Source organism: Amblyraja radiata, chromosome 34 (genome assembly GCF_010909765.2).
Source record: "Amblyraja radiata isolate CabotCenter1 chromosome 34, sAmbRad1.1.pri, whole genome shotgun sequence".
Lineage (NCBI taxonomy): Eukaryota > Metazoa > Chordata > Chondrichthyes > Rajiformes > Rajidae > Amblyraja > Amblyraja radiata.
In genome coordinates this window covers 17,543,784-17,567,683 of record NC_045989.1, presented here as the reverse complement: position 1 = coordinate 17,567,683, position 23,900 = coordinate 17,543,784, and the positions used below count along the sequence as shown (strand labels likewise).

The 23,900-nt window shown below is 42.3% G+C and overlaps 1 protein-coding gene across 2 annotated transcripts in view; it reads left to right on the top strand.

Annotated features, from left to right (window-relative positions):
- The first annotated feature begins 9,563 nt into the window (after positions 1-9,563).
- myo1e (myosin IE) overlaps positions 9,564-23,900 on the top strand; it is a 106,953-nt gene continuing 92,616 nt past the window's right edge. For both annotated transcript variants that reach the window (XM_033050259.1, XM_033050258.1), the window contains exon 1: positions 9,564-9,976. In XM_033050259.1, the coding sequence (XP_032906150.1) occupies positions 9,974-9,976 (3 nt within the window). In that variant the 5' untranslated portion in view covers positions 9,564-9,973. The remainder of the gene's footprint in view (positions 9,977-23,900) is intronic.

Sequence of the window (23,900 nt, the reverse complement as noted above, 5' to 3'; positions counted from 1 at the left end):
ATTCATAACAAATTAACTTATCAGTCTGAAGAAGGGTTTCGGCCCGAAACGTCGCCTATTTCCTTCGCTCCATAGATGCTGCTGCACCCGCTGAGTTTCTCCAGCATTTTTGTGTAACTTAACCAAAGTGTTCCTTGAGAAAATACCAGGTCTTCTCACTTACGTATAAAAATCTTAAATCATTAGGCTGTAACCTATCTGTATGATAAAACTCGATTAATGCTTGGGATTTGGATTTTATTTCTATTATCACCTTAACATACTTTTAAATCATATATGGTTTTTTTAGATGTTACAGAGCAGAATAATAAAATTTCTACTGAATCCAGTAAATTTCAAGGGAGCGCAGGAAACAAGGCCCAGGTGAGCCAGATGCTGAACCATCCAGATCTTTGTATAAATGGGTAATGAGTTGTCCGAGTTTTATTGCATACAGTGTATGACAATAGTTAAATATAAACTACCACACTAACAAGAACTCAAACAAGGTACAAATCATGGTTAAGATCATTTATCTCAATCTAACCAAATTGTAGTTAATCGCCATGGAAACAGTGGCTCTGATGGGTAAATAGTCTATTTTCCTTTCAAAAGGAAAAGGGTTATCTTATGTAGCCAAGAAACGTGCATAACTAAGGTGGCAATTAAGAAAGATGTCTTTTGATGCTTGATTTGTTTAAATATTGGCTAGGAAAACATGAAAATGTTTGTTTCCTTTCTACTGACGGTTCACTAATTGCCAGCCTCCCCCGCCCCCTCCTCCGCCACACAATGGCTGGTTTCGTACTCATATCCTCTTTTCATATTTTTTGCACAACCAACCCCAACAGTACCCACCTCTTATGGAAAATAAAGCCACTTCTAATGACTAAGATTAATTTGTATTTTTTTTTAATTTCCTACCCCACTAGTTTTAAATGAACTGCATGCTAAATTAGCAACCAAAAATAGGGAACTCAGTTTACATGATACAAGATACATTTATTTGTCACATGTGCCAGTTGGCACAGTGAAATGTGATCACCATACAGCCAGACAATAAAAATAAAGAACACAACACACGATAGAGTTCAACATATAACATCCCCACACAGCAGAATCAAACGTTTCCCACTGTGAGGGAAGGCACCAAAGTCAGTCATCTTCTTCTGATGTTCCTGATGTTCACCCGTGGTCGGGGCCGCCGGAGCCCTCCGGAGTCGCTACTACGGGCAGCCTGCCGCTCAGGCCCACTCTGCGGGATGATGGAACTCCGACGTCGGAACGGGAGATCAAGACAAGCGCATGGAAGTACCACAGTGAAACCTCATAAATCACTCTAAAGATTCATGGCTGTATCTTTGACGAAATGTAGTGCCAATTTAACTACTTTTAAAATTATAATTATACATTGTCAAAACCAAACATTCTCAGCTGCTTAATTAAATTTAATTCTTAATTCAGAGAATCACAATCCCTATAACTCCAGTGATGTTCCCTTCATCCTTTACATATATGATCAGTTTTAAAATGTGGTTGGCCTGAATATGCTGAAGCTTCCTTATTTGATCAGTGGAATTTCTGACCTAATCCAGGTTACCCTTGCAAATCTCCCTGACTGATTTGCAATACACTGTTTAGCTAATTTTAACGGGACATTTGAAGGGGAAACGCAGGAATTGCTGTAGTCCTGTGTACAAGGGGCCATGGCGCTAGCCTTCACACCGGGATGAGGATGGCCGGAGGAGCGGTGGGACTTCAGGCTTCGAGTACCGACCCTCCCCTGACCCTCAGCTCCTGGGTGGCAGCTGAGCGCCTGGGACTCGCCGTTACTATGGCAGTTCCGTGCCTTTAGTGGGGAATGTCCTGACTTTATGTGTTGTAGGCGAGGAGCAATTCCAACCAATAGGCAAAGCACACAGTGCTGGAGGAACTCAGCAGTCCAGGCAGCGTCTGTGGAGGGAGTTGAAGGGGCGACATTTCGGGTCGGGACCCTTCTTCAGACTGATCACTTGCCTTTGATGAATGGACTGGCCTCAAGTAAAATTCCAAGAATCCACCATCTGACTATTGGGAACATAAATTCATAAGTCATAGGAGCAGAATTAGGCCATTCGGTCCATCGATTCTACTCTGTCATTCAATCATGGCTGTTCTATCTTCCCCTCAACCCCATTCTCCTGCTTTCTCCCCAAAACCCTTACTAATCACAATTCTGTCAACCCTTGCTTTAAAACTATCCTCTGACTAAAGAAAGTCCTCCTCATCTCCTTTCTTAAGGTACGTCATTTAATTCTGAGGCTGTAGTTTCAATGGAACTCCTATAGTTCTGCCTCTGGCTCACAGGACACCAAGAAACAGCAGGTGCTGGAACCTTGAGCAAAACACAAAGTGCAGGAGGAATTCAGCGGGTCAGGCAGCATCGGTGGAGAGAATGGACAGGTGACAATTGGGGTCTGGGACCCTTCTTCAGACTAGAGTCTTCAAGGTCCTGAGTTGGAAGAAGGGCCCCAACCCAAAACATCATCTGTCTATTTCCTCTCCAGATGCTGCCTGGCCCGCTGAGTTCCTCCAGCACTTTGTATTTTGCACATGGGCTGAAGCTTTCTTGCTGCACACCTTTCCACTCAATGGGCCACCAGTTCCCACATTCCCTCCCACACACCAGGGCTCCATTCCCCTCCAGCCCACTCACCAGGGACTCGGTTCCCTCATCCTTTCCACCCAGCAGGGTCATATTCCCAACCCCCAACCAGGAACCTGGTTCCCTCATTCCCTTCTAGCCAGTCCACACACTCCCACCCACCCAGCTCACTTCCACTCTCTGGAGCTTCCTTTCCCATGTTCTCATTAACCTCGTTGCATTAATTGTGTAATACACTGCAACATCTAAAAATTAATGAATAAAAATGTATTGCGTATTAATAGTCTTAACATCCAGATAGATAGTCCAGAAAAATTATGTCCAGCACAAACAGAGTCCCAAGTGAGCTGGATTATCGAAATCTTGGAGATTTACTCTAAATATAACGGAACTGAACTCTGGCTTTCATTCCGTTTTGTTATCTTATGTTCTAACCCAGTGGTTCTCAACCTTTTTTAGCTCATGGGCCCCTTGGGATCTTTTAATTATTCTGTGCCCCCCCCCCCCCCGACATTATTAGCGGAAAAAAAGTACTTCAATATTATAATACCTTCCATAAAAATATCTGTGTCTATTAATTGCACATATATTCTCTTTTATTCTATTCCACAAACATCAAAAATATTTCAACTACATAGATTTAAATTTATTAGAACTGAAATTTAGGAGGCAACAGGGTGGTAGCTCTGTGGCCCCCTTCATTAATAATAATAATGGATGGGATTTATATAGCGCCTTTCTAATACTCAAGGCGCTTTACATCGCATTATTCATTCACTCCTCAGTCACACTCGGTGGTGGTAAGCTACTTCTGTAGCCACAGCTGCCCTGGGGCAGACTGACGGAAGCGTGGCTGCCATTCTGCGCCTACGGCCCCTCCGACCACCACCAATCACTCACACACATTCACACACAGGCAAAGGTGGGTGAAGTGTCTTGCCCAAGGACACAACGACAGTATGCACTCCAAGCGGGATTCGAACCGGCCACCTTCCAGTCGCCAGCCGAACACTTAGCCCATTGTGCCTGTGGCCCCCTAAATCCCAACATTTTTCTGTGGCTCCCCTGAAATTTACCAGGTTGGGAATCACTGTTCTAACCCACAGCACACTCTGTTCTTCCCTCATTGGCCCTCATTGAGACCCTCGGCTTTAAATTTGTTGTGCCTGTTTTCAAAGACCTATATGATCCTACTCATTTTCCCCAGTTCTCTAACCCTCAAAATACCGGAGGAACACTCCTTCATCTAAAAATGAATCCACCACCATTTGCTGTAATTTCTCCTAGCGAGACACTAAGGTTTAGATTTCTGCCTTTAAGTTGTTTCTTTTGTCCCTGCGTTACCCTGTAACTCGATGTCAGTGTCTGTTTGATAAATGGTTCGGTGTGGATCCCTGGGGTGTTTTGCTGCCTTAACGATGCTGTACAGAGGGAAATCACTTCCTTTAGGACGCTATAAAAATTGAAGTTTTTGTTATTGTTGTTTGCACATGAAACACACTTGCCGATAGAGGAAGTGTAATTCAGTTAACAGCATATTTGAAAGGATTTTTTAAAATCCATCAGGGTACATCTATTAATAGTGGAAAATACTTGAGAGAAAGCATATAATTGCACATTACATACTAACAGGACAACCACATGGGGTCAGCAGTTTTCATTTCTGGCTTTTAACTTACTCTCTTGCAAGTAATGTAACTACCAGGAAAGGAAAAACCCTGGAAAGATAGTCAGGGAACATCTAGAAAGGAAGAGGACAAATTGCTTTTCCAGGACAAACCCTTCCCAGGGGTACTAGTTCTACAAACAAAACATTTACCCGTTTTATGGTGAGGAATGTCAAAAACATTTTGGCCCTGCACTATTAGGAATTACTCAGTTTAAAATAACCTCTCTACTCCCACAGTAACTAATTAACCAAGTCCTATTTCATGGGGTTGCTGAATCTCGTGGATTTCAAAGACATTTTTGATTTTTGAGTCACACTATATTTTTCTTGAAAATAACAACTGATGGACCTGTTATGTAATCGCAACTTATTTTGTAAGTAATAGCTCTTATAATTCTTGATGTGCAAAGCATCTGAATCATAATCAGGGCCTCGGTTTTCACTTCAACCCCCAGCTGAGTTTGAGATCTAATTTGTGCTGCCATTGTCACTCTCAAAGCATCATCTGATTCTGCTCTTGTCCCAGTTCATTCATGCTATTGTCACCTTTGTATTTGCCTATTCTAAACTATTTCTACTTAAGCTCATGTAAGATTCCAATGCCTGTGTCTGTCTTTGTTTACCTGGATTCCCCCTAAAGCCAATATTTTAAAAATGTCTTCTTTATTTAGCAAACTATCCTTGGTTTCCCCATTCATCTTTTATCCCTCCCAGTTGCATAACCCATCGCAATATGCTTTCTAATTCTTTCCCATTATTGATAGCTGTGTCCTTAGCTGCCAAATCCCTTTTTCGCTATTTCTATCTATCTATCTATCTATCTATCTATCTATCTATCTATCTATCTATCTATCTATCTATCTATCTATCTATCTATCTATCTATCTATCTATCTATCTATCTATCTATCTATCTATCTATCTATCTATCTATCTATCTATCTATCTATCTATCTATCTGTCTGTCTGCCTGTCTGTCTGTCTGTCTGTCTGTCTGTCTGTCTGTCTATCCATCTGTTTTGGGTAAGCTATTTTAGCATTCAGTGGCACAGTGAAAGCCATTTTGGGATGTTTTTGCTATGTTAAATGCACAGTGTAAAGTGAAGTTGGTACATGTGCACAATGAGTTTGCCAGTAGCCGCAGGTGAATTTTGCATGAGGATAGATGCCATGAACTAAATGTTAATTCTGCACTGACTTCAGTGCTGGAGTATGGTGACCGGAAAGCACTGCAGAGGGTGGTGAAAATTGCCCAACGCATCACCGGTTCCTCACTCTCCTCCATTGAGTCTGTCCAAAGCAAGCGTTGTCTGCAAAGGGCGCTCGGCATCGCCAAGGACTGCTCTCACCCCAACCATAGACTGTTTACCCTCCTACCATCCGGGAGGCGCTACAGGTCTCTCCGTTGCCGGACCAGCAGGTCCAGGAACAGCTTCTTCCCTGCGGCTGTCACACTACTCAACAATGTACCTCGGTGATTGCCAATCATCCCTCCCCCCCGGTCACTCCTCCCACCAGGAAAACACTATGACTGTATGCATGTAAATAGATGTATTTATTGTCATATTCTATGTCGCTCTTCCAGGGAGATGCTAACTGCATTTTGTTGTCTCTGTACTGTACACTGACAATGACAATTAAAGTTGAATCTGAATCTGAATCTGAATCTGAATCTTAGTGCTGGATTCAACATAGGCAGTATGACAACTGAGCAACTCTCTGCAGGACTGAAAGAAAGCCAGACCACCAACAAGACCCTGAGCCTTCCCTACATCCTCAACAGGGTCAAGATCCAAGTGATGAACTAATACAGATTCATAGAGCACAAAAATATGTTTTTTCAGTCCACCATATCCATGTTGAAATCAAATACCTATTGATCAGCATTTGGCCTGCAGCCTACTCTGCCGGAACATTTCAAGTTCTTGTAATGGATATTGTGAGCGTCTCTACATCTGCCATCTTTGGCACCATAATATCAGTGGATATTTTTAAGGCAGAGATAGAAAGATTCTTCATTAGTACAGGTGTCGGAGGTTATGGGGAGAAGGCAGGAGAATGGAGTTAGGAGGGAGAGATAGATCAGCCATGATTGAATGTCAGAATAGACTTGATGGGCCGAATGGCCTAATTCTACTCTTAGCACTATGACCTTTGACCATATCAGTAAACTGTTAGTGATGCAAAAGTGTAATAGGAAGGAACTGCAGATGCAGATACCAAATATAATATACCAAATATATACCAAAGATAGATACTAAAGGCCGGAGTAACTCAGTAGGCCAGGCAGCATCTCTGGAGAGAAGGAATGGATGATGTTTCAGGTCGAGACCCTTCTTCAGAATACCTTATACCAAAGATAGACACAAAGTGCTGGAGTAACTCAGCGGGTCAAGCAGCATCCATGTTCTCCAGAGACGCTGTTTGAATCACCAAGTCACTCCAGCACTTTGTGTCCTTTTTGTAAACCAGCATCTGCAGTTACTTGTGTCTACCATGTAAAACCTGTTGGTCTGCTCCTTGCGAATGCAAGATCTTGCAGATTCCAGGAGTGCTTTGCACTGGAAAAGAATATGCCTTTGATGCGGGGGCATCAAAGCATGGCAGCTGAATATGCCCTGTAGATATACCACTTAATATAGCAAATAATCATATTAAAAATAACTCAGGAGGCTGATGCATTATCTTGTAGGGGCATACATAGGATGAATACACAGAATCTTTTTCCCAGGGTAAGGGAAGCAAAAACAAGTTTAAGATGAGAGGGGAGAATTTAATAGGAACCCAAGACGCAACGTTTTCACAGAGGGTGATGGAATGAGCTACAGAGGAAGTAGAAACAAAGAACTGCAGATGTTGGTTTACAAAAAACGACACAAAGTGCTGGAGTAACTGAGCATGTCAGGCAACCACTCTGGAGAACATAGATAGGTGACATTTCGGGTCAAGACCCATCAGACTGCAGTGGTTGAGACAGGTACTCTAACAGTATTTAGAAGTCATTTGGACAGGTACTTGCATAGGAAAGTTTGGAGGGATATGGGCAATGCATGGCCAAATGGGATTAAGTTAGATGGAGTATCTTGGCCTCCATGTTCGAGGTGGGCCGAAGGGATTGTTTCCGTGCTGCATGATTCTATATTTTAAAACAAGGTTTTATAACTGATGCAAATAATTACTCTGTTCTGTGCCTGGACTGGCTTGGCTTGCAGTATGCATGTCGATCTCACGTTGCTGTGAATAGAAGGTGGGGCATTGCAGTGAGAGGAAGGCAGGGCATTGCATCGAGAGGGAGGTGAAGCATTGCAGTGAATAGGAGGTGGCGCCAGCAATGACTGCCTCGCTAACAGTCAGTCTGTCCTTTCCTTTGTGTTTTAATTGTATGTGTTAAAAGTATGTATTTAGTGTTCTTTAGCTTGTTTTACGTGGGGGGGAGGGTGAGGGGGGGGAGGGGGGATTGGGGGAAACGTTCTCCAATCTGTTATCTCGACAATTTTTTTTTTCTGTCGTATCTCCGTCCACACTGCGGCCTAACATCAAGGAGTTGCCGGCCTTTGCTGGGGACCGACTTCTGAGAGCTCCACCATGGGGAGCCTGCGGACTTACCAACACGGAGCTCGCAATCCGTTTGCCAGGGGTCAACTTCGGAGCTTCAACTATGGGTGCCTGCAGACTTAACATCACGGAGCCCGCGGTCTCTGATCAGAGACCGACTTCGGGAACTCCAAGCTGCGGGAGATTCGACCACCCCGAAGCGGGAGTTTCAATCGCCCCAGACGCGGGAGCTTCGATTGCTGGCTACGGGAGCTTTGATCACCCCGATGGATGGTTCGACTAAGCATGCAGGTACAGCAGGCAATGAAGAAAGCGAATGGCATGTTGGCCTATATAACAAGAGGCTTGTACACTGTGATCGGAGTTTAGAAGGATGAGAGGGTATCTTATTGAAACATATAAGATTGTTAAGGGTTTGGACATGCTAGAGGCAGGAAACATGATTCCGATGTTGGGGGAGTCCAGAACCAGGGGCCACAGATTAAGAATAAGGGTTAAGCCATTTAAAACGGAGATGAGTAAACACTTTTTCTCACAGACAGTTGTGAGTCTGTGGAATTCTCTGCCTCAGAGGGCGGTGGAGGCCGGTTCTCTGGATACTTTCAAGAGAGAGCTAGATAGGGCTCTTAAAGATAGCGGAGTCAGGGGATAATAATAATAATAATACATTTTATTTATGGCCGCCTTTCAAGAGTCTCAAGGACACCTTACAAAAATTTAGCAAGTAGAGGAAAAACATGTAAGCGGAATGAAATAAATAGTAGAGACATGACTAGTACACAAATTAAAGACAGAATTCAATTCAAAACACAATATGAGGCAATTCAAGCACAGATGAAAAGGAGGGGGACGTGGGGCTAAGGATAGGCAGAGGTGAAGAGATGGGTCTTGAGGCGGGACTGGAAGATGGTGAGAGACACGGAATTGCGGATCAGTTGGGGGAGTTCCAGAGCCTGGGAGCTGCCCTGGAGAAGGCTCTGTCCCCAAAACTGCAGAGGTTGGATTTGTGGATGCAGAGGAGACTGGCTGATGTGGATCTGAGGGACCGTGAGGGTTGGTAGGGGGAGAGGGGGATATGGGGAGAAGGCAGGAACGGGGTACTGATTGGGGATGATCAGCCATGATCACATTGAATGGTGGTGCTGGCTCGAAGGGCCAAATGGCCTACTCCTGCACTATTAGTCTATTGTCTACCCTGACATAGTGGAAGAAGATTGGACTTTTTTGCCTTTCATCACAGTGAGGAATGTGGGGAACCCGCTGTGGTGGATGATTATGTTAACTTGTACGTAGTTGTGTGTCTTGTTGCTTTTTGTTTCGTATGGCTGTGTGATAATTGGCATATCACTGTACCTTAATTGGTACATGTGACAATAAAAGACCTTTGAAACCTTTGGAGCGTTGCAGTAAATGGGAGGTGGAGCATTGGAGTTAGTGAGAGGTGGAGCATTGGAGTTAGTGAGAGGTGGAGCATTGGAGTTAGTGAGAGGTGGGGCATTGCAGCGAGAGGGAAGTGGAGCTTTGCAGTGAGTAGGAGGTGGGGCACTGCAGTGAATAGAAGGTGGGCATTGCAGTGAATGAGAGGGGTGATGGAGTTAGTGGGAGGTGGAGCATTCAGGGAATGGGAGGTGGGGCATTGCAGTGAGTGGAGTGGGGGGTGGAGCGCTGTACTGAGTGGCATCTAGTGAGGGGCAGGGCTATGTGCGCTGGCTCGGCCCCGCTCCACCTCCATCACTCTCCATCTCCGCATTCCCGAATGGAGTGACGAGCTCGCTGACTGCCCGATTGGCCGAGGCTCCCGGCCGCATTTCACCATTTATGGGCTGATTGGCACTCGATCCGAAAACCATTCAAAAAAACCTCTGTGTGGCTGCGAACAGCCCGTGGAATCACCCGGAGCTAGAGCACCGATTCAGCAGTAACCTTGGCATTAAACACACCGGCCCGGCTTCCTGTCACAAACATGGACACATCCCCGGTCCACTGATGCTTTCAGCGCAAGTTTCAGCTGTAGATGGAGTTCCGCACCATCTCCCAGACACGGGATCGCCGGTGAAGAAACACTCAGTAATCTAGCACCGCCCCGAACAGGAGACGTCTCCTCGGACATAAACACGAGAAAACAACATGGTAAGTTCAAAAAGACAAACGCTGGTGCCAGTAAGTGTGTATAAGAGAGTATTGAAGTCACTTTTGCCCAGTTGTTCTGAATACAGTTCTGCGGCTCAGGAGTTCCCAGTCTCCAGACCCCGGGATGTCGTTCCTTCGAACAAAAAGGAACATGCTTTAAGAAAGCGCCGCAGTCCACAGCGCTGCGTCCCGCATTCATTTGCTTGGAAGTGGCCGCGTTGTGAACACGGGCGCCCTCTGGATAATCAGCCGACGGCGCGGGATACCCACAGGTTGGAAGAGAGCTTGGCATCGAGTTGTAGAAAGCACTAGTGTGAAACAATGAGACACGGAGGGGGCGCAGAAGCTGGAATCGCGAGCAAAAACACAAAGTTCTGGAGGAACTCAGCGGGTCAGGTTGGATAGAGGACGATTCGGATCGGGACTCTTCTTCAGACAAGGGTCCACATTGGGCAAAGTTATCTCTTCCCCCCTCCCCCACCCACCCCCTACACACTTTGGATAAAGGGATTGGGAACAAAAGTACCTCCATTCAAATAATGTAACGAATATAACGTGAACAGACTAAGTTTCCCTCAATGGTGTGAACGCAATGTGTTTCCACTGTTGTCTGGACGGGTGGTTTCAGGAGTATGCTGTAACCTCTATATCATTACTAAGCCAGTGTTTCCACTAATTTGTCTGAAGAAGGGTCTCGATCGAAACGTCACCCATTCCTTCTCTCCAGAGATGCTGCCTGTCCCGCTGAGTTACTTCAGCATTTTGCGTCTATCTTTGGTGTAATAAGTGTATTGTAAAACTACCCAGTGTGACAAATGATTAGTAGAATTACGTGTAATGTAAAAATGAAGACATATGGAAACTAAACACAAGAGAGTGCAGTTGTTGGAATCTTGAGTAAGAGACCTGCTAAGATCCTCTAGCTCCATAGATGCTGCTGCACCCGCTGAGTTTCTCCAGCATTTTTGTGTATCTTCGATCTTCCAGCATCTGCAGTTCCTTCTTGAACACAAGATCCTCTAGCAGTTTGTTTACACACTAGAAACAGAAAATGGTGGAAATATTCACCAATTCCTAAAGATGTACACGGTTGGTAGGTTAATATTTGAAGCAGATACATTAGAGGCATTTAAAATACGTTGGATAGACTTATGGATATGCAGAGAATAGGGCGATATGGGTTATGTGCAGGTAGATAAGTGGTGGTCTTGATATCATGTCCGGCACAGACATTGTGGGCCGAATGTCCTGTACTGTTCTATGTTCCATGTTAATTGGTAGGTTAAGATAAGTGACATAACGTGGGGAGGTGATAGAACGGGATTAGTGTCAGTGCGTGTTTGATGGTAGGCAGGTACTCGGTGGGCCGAACAGCCTTTTTCCATTCTGTACCTCTCTATGGCTGTAGGCCGGCGCAACATCTGTGGAGAAAGAGAAACAATCGTGACCAAAGGCCATCGACTTGGAATGTCAACCTTTCTCTCTCTCACATGGGTTCCGCTTGACTTGTTGAGCATGTTATAGGTATTGCTTCTGGTCTCCAGAACCCGCAGAGGCGTTGTTTTCTATTTGAAGATATACAACTCTCTTGTTTTCAAACGAGATGTATGAGAAGCAATGAGAAGCATTCAGATCGGTCAACAACGTTTCAACAGCTATTGCGTTGGTTACACCATGCGTGCGCAGCCCGTCTGTCGCAGTCTCGCAGAGACAATTATATCGATAACACTTGGGCCATAAGTGAATGATCGATTTGTTTCCCATGAGTCGCGTTTGGTTAAGAGCAATTGATCAATGAAAATATCCATTTTACATTTCATAAAAAAATGTTCATACTAATGATTTGTTGACGGCGTGCTGTGTTTTCGTGCAGTTTAGTAGCGACTGTTTTTGCCTGCATGAGTGATCATGTGTTAAACAGTAAAGGCAGCTTTGGCAAAGATCGCTCCGCTCTGTGATCTTTGGCTTTGGGTAAGCCCGGCCCCATTGGTCATTGTTTCTCATGGTCTATCGCTGTTGACTTTGTAGTTGTCACGTGAGGAAGCAGCTACATAATAAACAAAAGGACACAGAGTGCTAGAGTAACTCGTAGTCATGGTGACTGTTACTGACCAGCACCCATCTGCGGACTGGCTTCAGAACTGTTTACTAGTTATGTTCAATGGCTCTACAGTCACCGTAGCATATGTATAATTGGTGTAAGTGAGAAATCATTTTAGTTAAGACGTGTCTGGTTTCCAAGCAATATAATGTTTATGCATGTTTTGAAATCTTAATAAGGCATAAATTATTTTTAGTATCCTATCCAGCGCCATTAGGTTTCCTTTGTAATGTTACACCATAGGAAAAATAAACAAGTGCTCCAATTTAACATAAAAAATAGGTATATACAGGGAAGGGTTTCGGCCCGAAACGTTGCCTATTTCCTTCGCTCCATAGATGCTGCTGCACTCGTTGAGATTCTCCAGCACTTTTGTCTACAGGAGAGGCCATCTCATCCTTCAGGTCTACACCACCATTCATCAAGTTCATGGCTGAACTCCCTGTTCAGCTCTATTTTCATGCACGATCCTCCATGTCCCTAGACTTCCTTAATATACTGACTTTTCTCAGAATTAGATCATTGATTGCGCCTCCACAGCCCTCCCTGGTAGAGAATTCCGAAGATTCGCCTTTTGCTGGGTGTATGGAATGAGATGCCAGAGGAGAAAGTTAATGCAGATACTAACAACATTTAAAAAAATATTTAGACAATTATATGGATAGGAAAGATTTAGAGGGATTTCGGTCAAAAGAAGGAAAATTAGGCTAGTTTAGATCGGCCATCTTGGATGAATTGGACCAAAGAGCCTTTTCTCTGCTGTGCTACTGTTTGACTTTGTATTAGCTAAGGACACCAGTCCAGGTTCAGCTTCACCAAAGCCGGCCCTAAATGCAGTAAGATATCTTTAGTCCTATCCATTTTCTCCAGAGATGCTGCCTGACCCGCTGAGTTACTGCAGCGTTTTTGTGTCTTATCTTTGGTATAATCCAGCATCTGCACTAGATTTTTATTACTAGATAATTTTAGTCCTGGTCTCAAATTCTCTTTTAATAAAGGCCAACATAACATTCGCATTTCTAATTCCTCACCATCTGTGTGTTAGCTTTCAGTGATTCCTGTACAAAGGTATCTTGCATTCTTTGAATTCCAGCATTTCCCAATCTGTGACCATTTAAAAAAAAAAAAAGTTTTACTGTTTGGTGCCCCAAAGTAGATGGCTTGACATATTTACACATAATATTTCATCTGCCATATTCTTGCACACTTATTCTGTTGAATCCTGTATAAGGAGATCATCTGATGGAATTCTCATCTCATGTTGCTAAGTTCCAAACTTATGACCATTATGGTATTGCTTGTCTCTTAGAGAGGCAAGGTAGGCACCAAGGTTTTGCTGGTAAGATAGGTGGAAGCCTGTGTAGCATACATTCAAGCATGCGTCAATGTCCAGAATTCGTTTGTAGAACTAAATCAGTCTAATTTCTCGGAGCTGCATTTCCATTTCAGACTGAACCTCTAATCATCAGTAATTGCCATAAAATTATTTAGTTGCAACTTTAATTTAGTCTGACAGACTGGTTCCATGTGCTGAGATCCAAAAGTTATGTTTTGATGTACAATGCTCCAGACAACAGCTAACTCTAAAATCTAACTATCCAGTTACATGTTAGTTAAGCTTAAAATGGAAGCCTGTGCACTTATTGTTTCTGTAAGTGTGCCAGTACATATGCTGTCGTCATGGTTTGCTGCAGCAGTAAATTGTGAGCAGTGGATGCCAAATGAATATAACGATGAAGTGGTTAAGTGCTCCATCCTGTTTTGCCATTGGATATCTATGTGCATCTATCTCAGCATCTATGTGCAGCTCTATTTCCAGACATTTTTGGATCCAGATATTAACCATATGCACTTAAATAGACAGTATTTCTGAAACACTTGGGGAGGGACAGGAAGAAATAGCCAGAAGTTTTAAACCATTCAGATAGACATCCACACCTTTCAGAAACTAGAAATACTAATTTGTCCCATTGGCTGTACAGCACCTGCTTATACTGTAGAGAAAAGACTTGAGTTATACTTGTCACTTAAAAACATAAAAGATACTTTCTCCTACGGTGAATAAATGTAGTCACGGAATGGTTAAGACTTTCTGGTCAACAAGATCCTAGTTGCTTTACCACTCAGATGACCTGCTCCATACAGTGCAGTTGGACAGTTCTTGCTCTGTCTTGCTGGATTGACATGGAGTGACCAATGTTAGAAATGCAACCATATGGACATTCATTGAGGATAGGCGAGATAGGTGAGGATTGTACATCGGTGTAACCAAGCATAGACATGTGGCTGAACACATGTTCTGTCCACTGAGGCCTACTGGATGTCCTGGTTGCTAACTATTTTAACTCCCCTTCCCAATCCTACATTGACCTTTCTGTCCTGGCACTCCTCCAATGTCAGAGTGAGGCCACACACAAACTGGATGAACAGCACCTCATATTCTGCTTGGGTAGCTTACAACCCAATGGTATGAACAGTGAATTCTTCAACTTTAGGTATCTTCCTACCAACCCTCTCCCCATTTTCTCACCCACACTCACCCATTTTCTTTCTCCTCCCTATCCTCTCCTATGCCTCACCTAGATTCCCACCTATTTCTCCCCTCACACTCTGACCCTCTTGCCGCTTTCCTTCCTCTAGCGTCACAATTTGCAACTCTTTAACCCTGTGTCACACCACCTTCTTTTATCTCTGGGCTTTGTTTCAACCATCGGCCGTGCCTGTGTCCACCTATTACCTGCCATGCTTTGTCCTGCCTCTCCCTTCTTCTAGCTTTCAGCCCCTCTACAATGTAAAAGACTCTTGACGTGAAACATCAGCTTTCCATGTTCACCAGAGATGCTGCCTGACCTGCTGAGTTACTCCAGCACTTTGTGTCCTTTTGTGTATTAACCAGCATCTCAGCCTCCTTGTTCCTATGATGAGGATAGGATTGTGTTTTGGTTCATGCACCCCAGTGCCAGGTTCACTCCTACATTTACACAGCTTGCTAGTATTTGCGCCAAGATCTATGATTGAATGAGATTACCTTGGTGAGCTGCTGCAGGGCACCTAGTGCTGTGGAATTGTATCTGCACAAAATCAATACCTTCAGTCAAGAAATTGTTTAATCAAAATAAGATACTCAATTTCTTCAATCGTTATTTTCCTAAAATTAAATAAATCTGTATTCTTGAAGATCTAATCCAGACACCTTAGAAGTTTTATTTTGAATTGATTGTAGTGAAAATGACATTTTTATTAGATCTAATTTGTTCGTTGAAAATCAGTTTTGTACAATTATCTAAATATGACGGCTGTTATCTTTATTAGCCATGACCGTTTAAGGAACAGCATCTGTTTTCTAAGGGCTTTTTGTTTACTCTCTCAAACTTATTCCTCTTCATTTTATTATATGGAATATAATGAGTTTATGGGTGCTTTCTGCATGACCTCCAACTTTGATGGTGCATTTTAAATGGTTTAAAAATGTTTAGATCAAATAGTGCTTGTTGAACTTGGCTTGGTTTGCAAAACAGTTTTAAAGATTACTGCTCAGAGATTTCAAAGAAAAATTCACATGAAGTGAATCCCCCCACCCCCCCCCACAATCCTCCCCCCCCCCCCCCCCCCCCCACAAGCATAGAACATGTATTTGTAAAGACCCTTTTAAGCAGCCTCAAGATATTTGTGAAATAGTGAAGCCAGGAGACCTTACAATAATGTTAGTGATTGTTCTTCTAAACTAATAAATAATTGTATTTGAAATATTTTGGAACATTCCGAGTGATACGAAAGAAAGTTTACTCCTTCAAATTTTCCTGCACGTCTTTAGTCTTTAGTCATGAGAAAAAGTAATATTTGCATGGTAGTGTTCTGTCTTTTTGAAGTTACATACACCATTGAAAATAGCCATTCTTCACTAACACGATCCCCTTAGTAGTTCTGACGTGAACCATCAATATTTTGATTTGTGTTGTATGTAGGAGGAAAATTAGCCACACACGAAAGGTTCTCAGTATTTCTTTAAATAGTGGGCTGGGATTTTATAAGTCTACTTACAAGAGCTGAAAAGGGTTAACATCTAACCGAAGGTACAGACCTTTACAATGTTGCACTGCCCCAGTACTACACCAAAGTGTTTAACCTGGATTGTTAAGGGCCTGTCCCACTTACGTATCCTTGGCACGCAAATTATGAGACCTCGTGGTCGCATTGAGGCGCACGGGCATCGTATGGCCGCGCGGGGCCGGTCCCACTGAGAAGCGCGGAGGGGTATGTAGATGTGCGTGACATCGCGCGGGGCTCCGAAGTTTTTGTAGTGAACAAAATCTTCGCGTGCCAAGGACACATAAGTGAGACAGGCCCTTTAGTTGAAGCACCATGTACAACAAAAACTCTGAGCCTTTGCACCCTTGAAAAAAGATCTCCCAGCAAGGCTGAATTGATAGAAATTCAATTCAAATTAAGACCTGTTTCCCTTTTCTTTCCCTATTAAACAGCAACACTGAAAATGTTGCCAAAGTGGTGTCCTTGTAACTGTACAAAAAAACAGACAGTAGAATCAGTCATAAACTCATTCATCAGATGTAAGCAGTAGTTTAGTGAAACAGCTGTTTCACGTTAAGAACAGGCCTTCCCTAGATGCAAGCACAGTAGTCTTACAGTGGAAGATTCTGTTTTCTGCAGAGCTTCAGTCTGGGCCTGATAATAACAGTTGATACTGCAGACTATGTTTTCATCACCAAGAACATAAGAGTAGTTCGTTACTTAAGAATTATGTATAAGAAGAAACTGTGGATGCTGGTTTAAAACCGAAGATAGACACAAAAAGCTGAAGTAACTCAGCGGGACAGGCAGCATCTCTGGAGAGAAGGAATGGGCGACGTTTCAGGTCGAGACCCTTCTTCAGACTTAAGAATTATCTCTGCTATACTTATTCCAGTTTGCTTTGCAGCTGTAATCAGTTTGGCTGGTCATGGGAATGTGGTCTACACAGCATACAGACCGTGAACAAAAATAGCCCGTTCATTATGACCCCACTGTGTGTGCTTAAGAATAATAAGTTAGGCTGCATTCAACACTATTATTTGTGAAGATGATGGATTCTTGTGTAATGAGGAAATCAATGAATATGAGATTAATGCAGTAAGGTAGTACAATGGTGGAAAATCCTCCCCGATTTTGTTGAATGACAGAGCAAGGATGAACATCTGGACGGACTACAACAGGAGTCATAGAGTTATACAGAGCGGAAAACAACCCATCATCCGTTTATACCGACCAAGATGCCCCATTTAAGTTACTCCCATTTGCCCGCATTTGGACCATATCGCTTTCCTATCCTTTCCTACACCTTTCCTTTCCATGTACCTGCCCCAAATGTTTTTTAAGTGTGTTACGTGCATCGACTACCTTCTCTGACAGCTTATTCCATAGACCCACCACTCTGAGTGAAAAAGTTGCTACTCGGGTTCCTATTAAACATTTCTATCTTAAACCCATGTCCTCTGGATCTTGATTCCCCTACCCTGAGTAAAAGACTGTGAATTCACCCAATCAGTTCCCTTCAATATTTTATACACCTCTATAAGATCACCCCTCAGCCTCCTGTTCTCCAAGGAATAAAGTCCTAATTTGCCCAAACTCTCCCGCGAGGCACAGACAAGTCTCTAGCTCAGGCCCTGGCAACACCCTCGTCAATCTTCTCTGCACTCTGCTTTTATATTTTATTTTCTAAGTAAGTTTGGCAAAGTCAATGAATGCCACAATTTGACACAGTTATTTACTCATTCAGTAAAGCAGAGCTCTGATCTGCGTAGGTTTACTTATGTGCAGTTACTGGCAGGGCATGTATAGAAGTTGGAATTACTCAGCCTTGCACTGCCTAGTTTGGCTCCGGCCCCAGATTAAACTGGCCTCTACAATTTCTTCAGTGATACACTTTGTATATTTTTACTGAACTGTAAAAACTCTAACTCACAAAAGGTTCTTTTTCCTTGTGTAATGTTTTAACAGCGTTCGTAAGCGCTATAAGAATTTATTTGTAAAATATGCATTCAACACACCGCACCATTTGTGTGATAGCTCGCTCTGAATTATACACAGAAACCAATGTTAATCCTGTTTTTAAAGAAAGGCAATGAATTTTATGAATGGTATATTTTATTGATTTATTTTGGAATCATGCGTCATCTGTTCATCCATGGCACAGCTTGTTGCAGGAGAACTTTGGACAAGAAAGAGAAAGAGGAACTGGAATGATGAAACCTAGCATGGTCATAGGACATAGCAAAATAGTTGTGGCCAATGATGACAGTTTTGAAGTGTTGTTTCAGGGTTATATATTGACCAGGGTATTGGAGATATCAAGAGTCAGGAGTGTTTTATTGTCATATGTCCCGAAACAGAACAATGAAACTCTTACTTGCTGCAGCACAACAGCTATGTAATCATAGTACTCAGTAGTCACCATAATAAACAATGGAAATAAGTTCAATATATAAAAAACGACCATTATAAAGCAAAGACAAAATCAATGCCACCAAATCCCTAGTTCAATCAGGATAGTTTGCAATTTAGAGTTTAGTTGGAGTTCGTCATGTTCAATAGCCTGATGGTTGTTCTTTTGCTTTTCTTCCAAGAAGGACTGTGGGATCTTTCATTCCTATATGACGGTTTCGATACTTTAACCTTCAATGACGTCCTAAAGAAGGCAGTGTCAGTGATGTCGCAATTACTCAGAATTGTCTGTTAGATTGTTGTATTGGACTCTAGAGTGAGGCTTGAACCCATGACTGCGACTGTGACTTCCAGCTGACACAGATAGACGGAGTCTCACTCAGTATTGTGTTGCTCAAGAGCATAAAGTGGCTGGTGGACGACAGGCATCCCATGTTAAAATCATTCACGCGCAGGCTACTTCAACTGGGAGTGAAATGGAAACACATATTTTCTGGAACACAATGAACCACCTACAAGGGGGAATGGGAAAAGGTGAGTTCTTAGGTGGCATCAGGAGACTAGATACTTTGGAATTGTTCCCTACAATCCATTCCAATCTGCACGGATGTTAGTGTGAGTGCGATTCATTTATAGAGTTCCTTTCATTTTATGGAATGGCACTACAGTACTTCATTCAGGAAAATAAACCACAAAGCAAAAGAAGCTGTCTTAGTAAAATTAGGCTTTGGTCACTGTCCTGCAGGGATCTTAGTTAAGATGCTCTGGGAGTGGGAGTGCCAGAACCATCCCTGTGTACCCACAAATGTAAGTGAAGAGGGAGACAGTATCAGGCATGGAGGAAAGCAGAAGAGAGGATGGTCGACTCTGGTGGTTCACTGCTGTTCAGTTAAAATTACACATTAGTACTCGATTGATTGTGGCACATTGATTTCTAGACTGGAGAATTTAGAAATAATAGATGAGATTAATATGTTACAAGTATACTGGCATGCATGGATGAACCAATAAATTCGCTATTGCCCCTTTCTCATAGTTTGCAAGCTTTATATCAAGTTCTACCAGGTAAGTGATTTATTGGACACTGCTTCATAGTGTAACGTGATCTCTACTCAGTATCATGGACATATTCTGAATGTGAGAATGGTGCAAGTTATAATATACTTTAAGAGAATGTGTTTTACTTTTCATCGAAAACGCACATCACATGTGGCTACGTACGATGACTTTAGCAAATAATGGTTATTAATGCTAAAAAAATGTTCATTAAATACATATTCACTGAAGTCTTGCGATTGATGTATATTCATCTGTTTTTAGATGCCATGATAAATATTAAGAATTGAGATTTGAAACAGAGCAGTAGTTTCTTTTCTCTGTGCCCTTTTATTTATTTTTAGAAATAAATCTATTGGATATTCCCTTCACCAACCTCCCCTGTTAGATCACTGATCCATGTACAGTACCTGAGCAGAAACATAACAAGTGGGAACTGAAGCAGAGCTATTTGACCCTTCTACACCATTCAACATCTTCATGGCTGGCTATTCATCCAAATTATGTACCCTGTACTGGATTTCTCCCCATATACCTCAACCCCCTAAGAATATATATCCAACTCCTTCCTGAATATACTTAATGATTTAGTTTCAACAGCTTCACATGGTAGAGATTTCCACAGGCTCACCACTTTCTGGGAGAAGACATTTCTCTTCACCTTGATCTGAAATGGCTTTCCCCTTAACTTTATACTGTGACCCCTTTGTCCTGGGCTCTCTGTCCTTCAAGAAAACCCTTTCTGCTTCCTGTGGCTTTAAACAGGCCAGATGGGTTTGGGCAATGGTTTAGTTTAGGTTAGAGATACAGCGCAGAATCAGGGCCTTTGGCTCACCAAGTCCGCACCGACCAGCGATCCCTGCACATTAACACCATCCTACACACTAGGGATAATTTACATTTATACCAAGCCAACTAACCTACAAAACTGTACGTCTTTGGAGTGTGGGAGGAAACTGAAGATCTTGGAGATAACCCAGGCGGTCCCAGGGAGAACATACAAACTCCGTATAGACAGCACCCATAGGCGGTATTGAACCTGGGTCTTAGGCGCTGTAAGGCATCAACTCTACCGTTGTGCCGCACCCTGCGCAACCTGTGATATTACTGGGCTAACATCTCATCAGTTGTTAACATGTGGAGTATGTCCATCAAGTCCCAACCTAACTCTAATGGAAAAAGAGTAGCACTCCACTTTAGCCGGGTACAAGGCCAGGCACTTATTCAAAATTCAACTTAGATTTGCAGTTATCATTGTGTACATACTAAGTGACACCTTATTTCACTAACGGTACACTTCATAATGTTAAATAATCCCTTAAAATATTTGTTCATGGCACCTCAACATGGTATTTAATGTTCATAATCCAGGAGCGACACTGGGAGATCAGTTAGCATTGTTGAATTTATGAACTTCTTAAAAAACATTTTAATCCAATATGGTCAGTTTATTTTGCTTTGAAGAAGAAGAAATCTTGAATATAAAAGCCAATATTCATGCTATCCAAACATTTGTGTCGGCTTAAAAGATAGATAGATATAGATAGATATGCCATTTATTGTCACTATACATGTACAATGAGATTAAAAGCATCTCGTACTCAGTGCATACATATAATTTAGTACAAAAAACAAGAAACAGAAAACAAAACAAGGGGGGGGGATAGGTGCACAATTCTGCGGCGCTATATACATATCTATAAAGGCAAAACGGTGAAGGATGAATAGGTAGTATTCTTAGGCAGATTTTTAAAGTTATATTAAAATATTAAAAATTATTTAAAAAATATTTTAAATTACAATTACAATACATATTACAGTTCCAAATTTCAGTACGTGGATGGAGTAGATGGAAGTCCGGGTGTTGGGCCGTGAAGTCAGTGCATGTGTGAGTTAAGAGTAGTTATGACTTTCGGAAAACAACTGTTCCTGAGAACAGAGTTGAGAAGAGAGGAATCTCACTGCACTAAGTTTTGCAGAGTGGAGTGTTTCCCCTGGTGTACCTCCTCCCCACCCACTGCACTTTACCATGTTGTCTCACTTCATGGAAGTGTGAAGGACCTACAAATGGACATACCTCTTGCATTAGACGCGCATGATTGAGAATATTGTCCTGTATGATTTTGATGACTATTGTCATTATAACGGTGGACAAAAATGCTGCAGAAACTCAGCGGGTGAGGCAGCATCTATGGAGCGAAGGAAATAGTCAACGTTTCGGGTCGAGACCTTTCTTCAGATCCTCGACCTGAAATGACAGACCCGAAATGACCCTTCATCAGACCCTTCGCTCCATAGATGCTGCCTCACCCGCTGAGTTTCTCCAGCATTTTTGTCTACCTTCGATTTTCCAGCATTTGCAGTATCTTCCTAAACATTGTTATTATAATGATCATTTTAATACTATTTCTGCTCTGCTTGATTAGCCCTGGAGTTACAAAATTAAGGTATGCATTTCAGCAACTCTGGGAGAATATTCAGGCTGGCAAAGAGTATCCATTTTTGGACACTCTTTTATACTATGCCTGCCTCCTTGGATGATTCTTTGGAATGTTTTGAGGATTAGGGGGTTTAAACCCACACCAGTGTGTGTTCCGCCATCGACCCCTCATCTCCCACCACTGATCTGACCAATATTTATTTCTCAACCTATGAAACAGAAACTAATAACTGTTCGTTATTGCGTTGCTATTTGTGGGTCCTTGCTTCGTAAGCATTGGTTTAAGCATTTACGATTTTACCATGGCATTCATACTTGCAAAGTTACCTTGTAAGCTGTAAGTGCTTTGGGTTATACGGATGTCAATAAAGTTCTCATAAAATTATTCCATTTGATAAGTTTAATCATGCACTCAATGAAGAAATGTTGAGTTATTTTTACAATAATTTAAGTTACAATTCATGAATTTTGGAATACAAATAAATCACAGATTCTGGGTAAATCATGCAATATATATATGAGAGATTGAATTTGTTACCAATTGAGAATTTTTAAACAATCTTTGGGCTTTTTAAAATACTTTTTAGATTACATATTTTCATGAAAAATTGTATTGAATGCAAAGTAAAAATGATACTTTATCTATCAACATGAGTTGTTGTAATGTGTAGAAAGGAACTGCAGATGCTGGTTTATACCGAAGATAGGCACAAAGTGCTGGAGTAACTCAGCGAGTCAGGCAGCATCACTGGAGAAAAGAGATGGGTGACGTTTCAGGTCGGGACCTTTCTTCAGATTGAAAGTAGGGGAAAGTGAACTGGAGGTAAGAAAAGGCCAGAACAAAGCAGGGCTGGTATCAGATGACCAAGGAAGGGTGTACGTACTGGTCCATTATTTGCTGGGGAAGTGCTGATAACGTAGGTATACAAGGATGCGAACAGTGGGACTAGCAGGACAACTAGAGTAGGGGAGCACGGGAGTCGGGGAGAGAGGGAGGGAGTTATTATAATGGTGCTCAACATCATTAATGGATGGCCTCAATATTGGTTTCCAATGTCAGCTCTATCTTGGTTGGTAAACTCAAAAGTTTGTGGGTAAGAGTCCCACTCCAGAAACACTACAAGTGGGAGTCCCGACTGATACTTCAGATTAATACTGAGGAGGTGCCACATTGCTGGAAATACTGTTTATCAGATGCAAATTTAAAGATAGACATCGTTAACTCTGAAGGCAATTTAAAAGTTCCCATGGCATTAATGTAAATAAGAGCCGGGGAAATATTCCTTACATCCTGGCCAATGTTTATCTCAAAATGAATAGCACATAAAACAGATTCTTTGGTCATTAATAATTTGACCTCTTTGGAAGGTTTACTGCTTTTAAAGCTTTTATTCTTTGGATCTGTATAGAAGCCCATGTTTAAAGATGCAGCATAGAAATAAGCCCTTCGACCTATTGACTACATCCGACCATTAATCACCTGTTTATACAAGTTCTACATTATCCCATTTTCTCATCCACTCCCAACACAGTAGAGGCAATTTTCAGAAGCTTATTAACTTGCAAACATCCAGGTCTTTGGGATGTGGGAGGAAATCAGAGCATCCAGAGGAAACTCAAGGAGAATGTGCAAATTCCACATAGACAGCACCCAAGATCAGGATCGAACACGAGTCTCACGTTGTGAGATAGAAGCTCTACAGGCTATACCACTGTGCTACCCTGTCTGAAAGTTGAGATGAAAACAGAAAATATTGGAAACACAGCTGATCAGGCAGCAGCTGTAGAAAACCTGGTTTGAAAACCTTTACTTCCATTTACAGTTGCAACCCCTTCATTTACTCTGAAAGATGAGGATTTAGATTTTTGTTTATTGCATTGCACGA